The sequence below is a fragment of the Cyprinodon variegatus genome, unplaced genomic scaffold (assembly GCF_000732505.1).
Source record: "Cyprinodon variegatus isolate N-32 unplaced genomic scaffold, C_variegatus-1.0 Scaffold994, whole genome shotgun sequence".
Lineage (NCBI taxonomy): Eukaryota > Metazoa > Chordata > Actinopteri > Cyprinodontiformes > Cyprinodontidae > Cyprinodon > Cyprinodon variegatus.
The window spans coordinates 205,617-207,592 of record NW_015151447.1 but is presented as its reverse complement, the minus strand read 5'-3'; the positions used below and the strand labels follow the sequence as shown (position 1 = coordinate 207,592).

General features: G+C 37.3%; 1 protein-coding gene across 1 annotated transcript in view; it reads left to right on the top strand.

Moving 5' to 3' along the window:
• incenp (inner centromere protein) overlaps positions 1–1,976 on the top strand; it is a 19,151-nt gene that overhangs the window by 13,568 nt on the left and 3,607 nt on the right. Inside the window, exons 16-17 of the mRNA XM_015399203.1 lie at positions 489–603; positions 831–929. Coding sequence (XP_015254689.1) covers positions 489–603; positions 831–929 — 214 coding nt within the window. The remainder of the gene's footprint in view (positions 1–488; positions 604–830; positions 930–1,976) is intronic.

Sequence of the window (1,976 nt, the reverse complement as noted above, 5' to 3'; positions counted from 1 at the left end):
ATGAGTCGATGCAATCAGCTGGTTTTCCTTAGATAGAAAACTTTGAATCAATCTGACTGGATGATCTGGTTGATCTGGATCTATAAAGTGACCTGAGATGACATGATGGGAATTGGAGCTATAGAAATAAACTGAATAGAATTGAATTAAATCAGGCTGAAAGTCGGCCTGATCGGAAAATTCTCACGAGTGGAAAATCGTCCTGAAAAGAGCAAAAAAAAAATCGCAGAGTTTATGCTCGGCTTTGATGACCTGAAATTCTCAGCAAATGATCGGTTTAAATATCTACAGTTGACAGTAAAAGGATTTAATAAAAGAGCCGAAATGCTCTTTTAATTATAAAGTTTTTTCTATTTGGAGATCTACGGTATGTTTTTATCAGTAACGTCAGCCTAACATCAGCGTCTGCCATCAGTTAAATGGTGGAGGTCAATATGCCTGAAAGGCTTTACTGCTACCAGGCTATAATGAGTGGATGTTCTTTGCAGAGAACGGCTGGAAAAAGAAAAGGCTTTACGGCGTGAAGTGGAGCGAGCGGCTCGAGAGAAAGAAATGAAACAGCTGGAGGAGAAAAGGAAGGCTTTGGAAGCAAAGAGAAAACTGGTAAGAAATGTTTTAAATGTGTTTTTTAATGCTTTCAGTCCAAAGTGAACATTTTATAGTGAAAAGATGCCTTCAGATTTCCCTCACTAGAAATGGCAGGCTTTTGAAAAGTCCCTTCCTATCACTGCTTTTATTTTAAGCAACCAATAGAAAGAGATCAGGGATGTTATGGAACGTGAAATGTTGCTCATGTTTGCTGTTCTTTGGTGGAAATCGTTTTATTTCAGGAGGAGCAGCAGATGTTGGCTGCAAATGAGAAAATTTTAAAAGAGAGGGAAGAAGCCAAGCAGAGGGAAGCTGCTGCTGCTGCTGCTGCTAAAACGCAGGTAAGCGGATTCACTGCATTTAAAATTCAAACCAGTTCAGTCGGGGTGTGGAAAAGAATCCGTTTGGGGATATATGGTGATATCTGGCTGCCCAGTATAATATCGATCTTTCAGTTCCTAATATCAGTTTTAAGTTTTTACCTAAAACAATGACGGGAAGATAGACAAGCTCTACACCGCCGCTTTGGCAGGTGGCGCTGCTGAGCCTTTTCCCGTGCAGCACATCCACATCTGTAGTTGAAACTCAGGTGTGTCGCTACCCGATCCGTCCTGCAGCATCAGAATTAGAATCAAAAATACTTTAATAATCCCAGAGGGAAATTACTTTTGTTACATAATCCAGTTACAGTTCTATATAATATATACACACATCCAACTACACCATATAATAAAGATAAAAAATAAGAATAAAAAGAGAAAATATATACACATATAGCATCAGCTCATCTGTGCATCCAGCTCATCTGGCTCACCCTTAATTTTATTTTGTTAAAAAGACCTAAATGACTTTATTTCTCCCCATAAATAGTAAGCGTACTAAAATATAATGTGTTAAAGGTTAATAAAATAAGTTAAGAAAATAAATGCATTAAAATCCTCTCTGTTTTATTACTCTGTTCCTGATCTGCACAGGAAATAGAATCCTGCGCTTCTTCCGGCGGATAACTTTATCTGCTTTGGATTTAAACATAAATCTAGTTTTTTTTTTTTTTTTTTATGTTTTCGTTTTGTTTTAACATTATGCTATTTAGAGCGTAAGCTAAAAAAAGAAACAACTAAAATGCAGATAAACCTGGTTTAATCAGATTTACTGCTCTGAGCATGGAAATTCCAAATTAACCTTAAAGGAGAATTCCGGTTTTTAACACTTTTAGCCCATTTTCTGTAGTGTCCAGGATGAAATCGAATGATCGACACCAACATTTTGACAATTGGTTCTGTCTCTGCTTTTTGGCTCATTTAGAATCCCCCCCTGGCTGCTTCAGAATGGCTTCCATAGTGCATGTCCGATAATGTCCTTAAAACAACCTTAAACGTTCTTTTTTT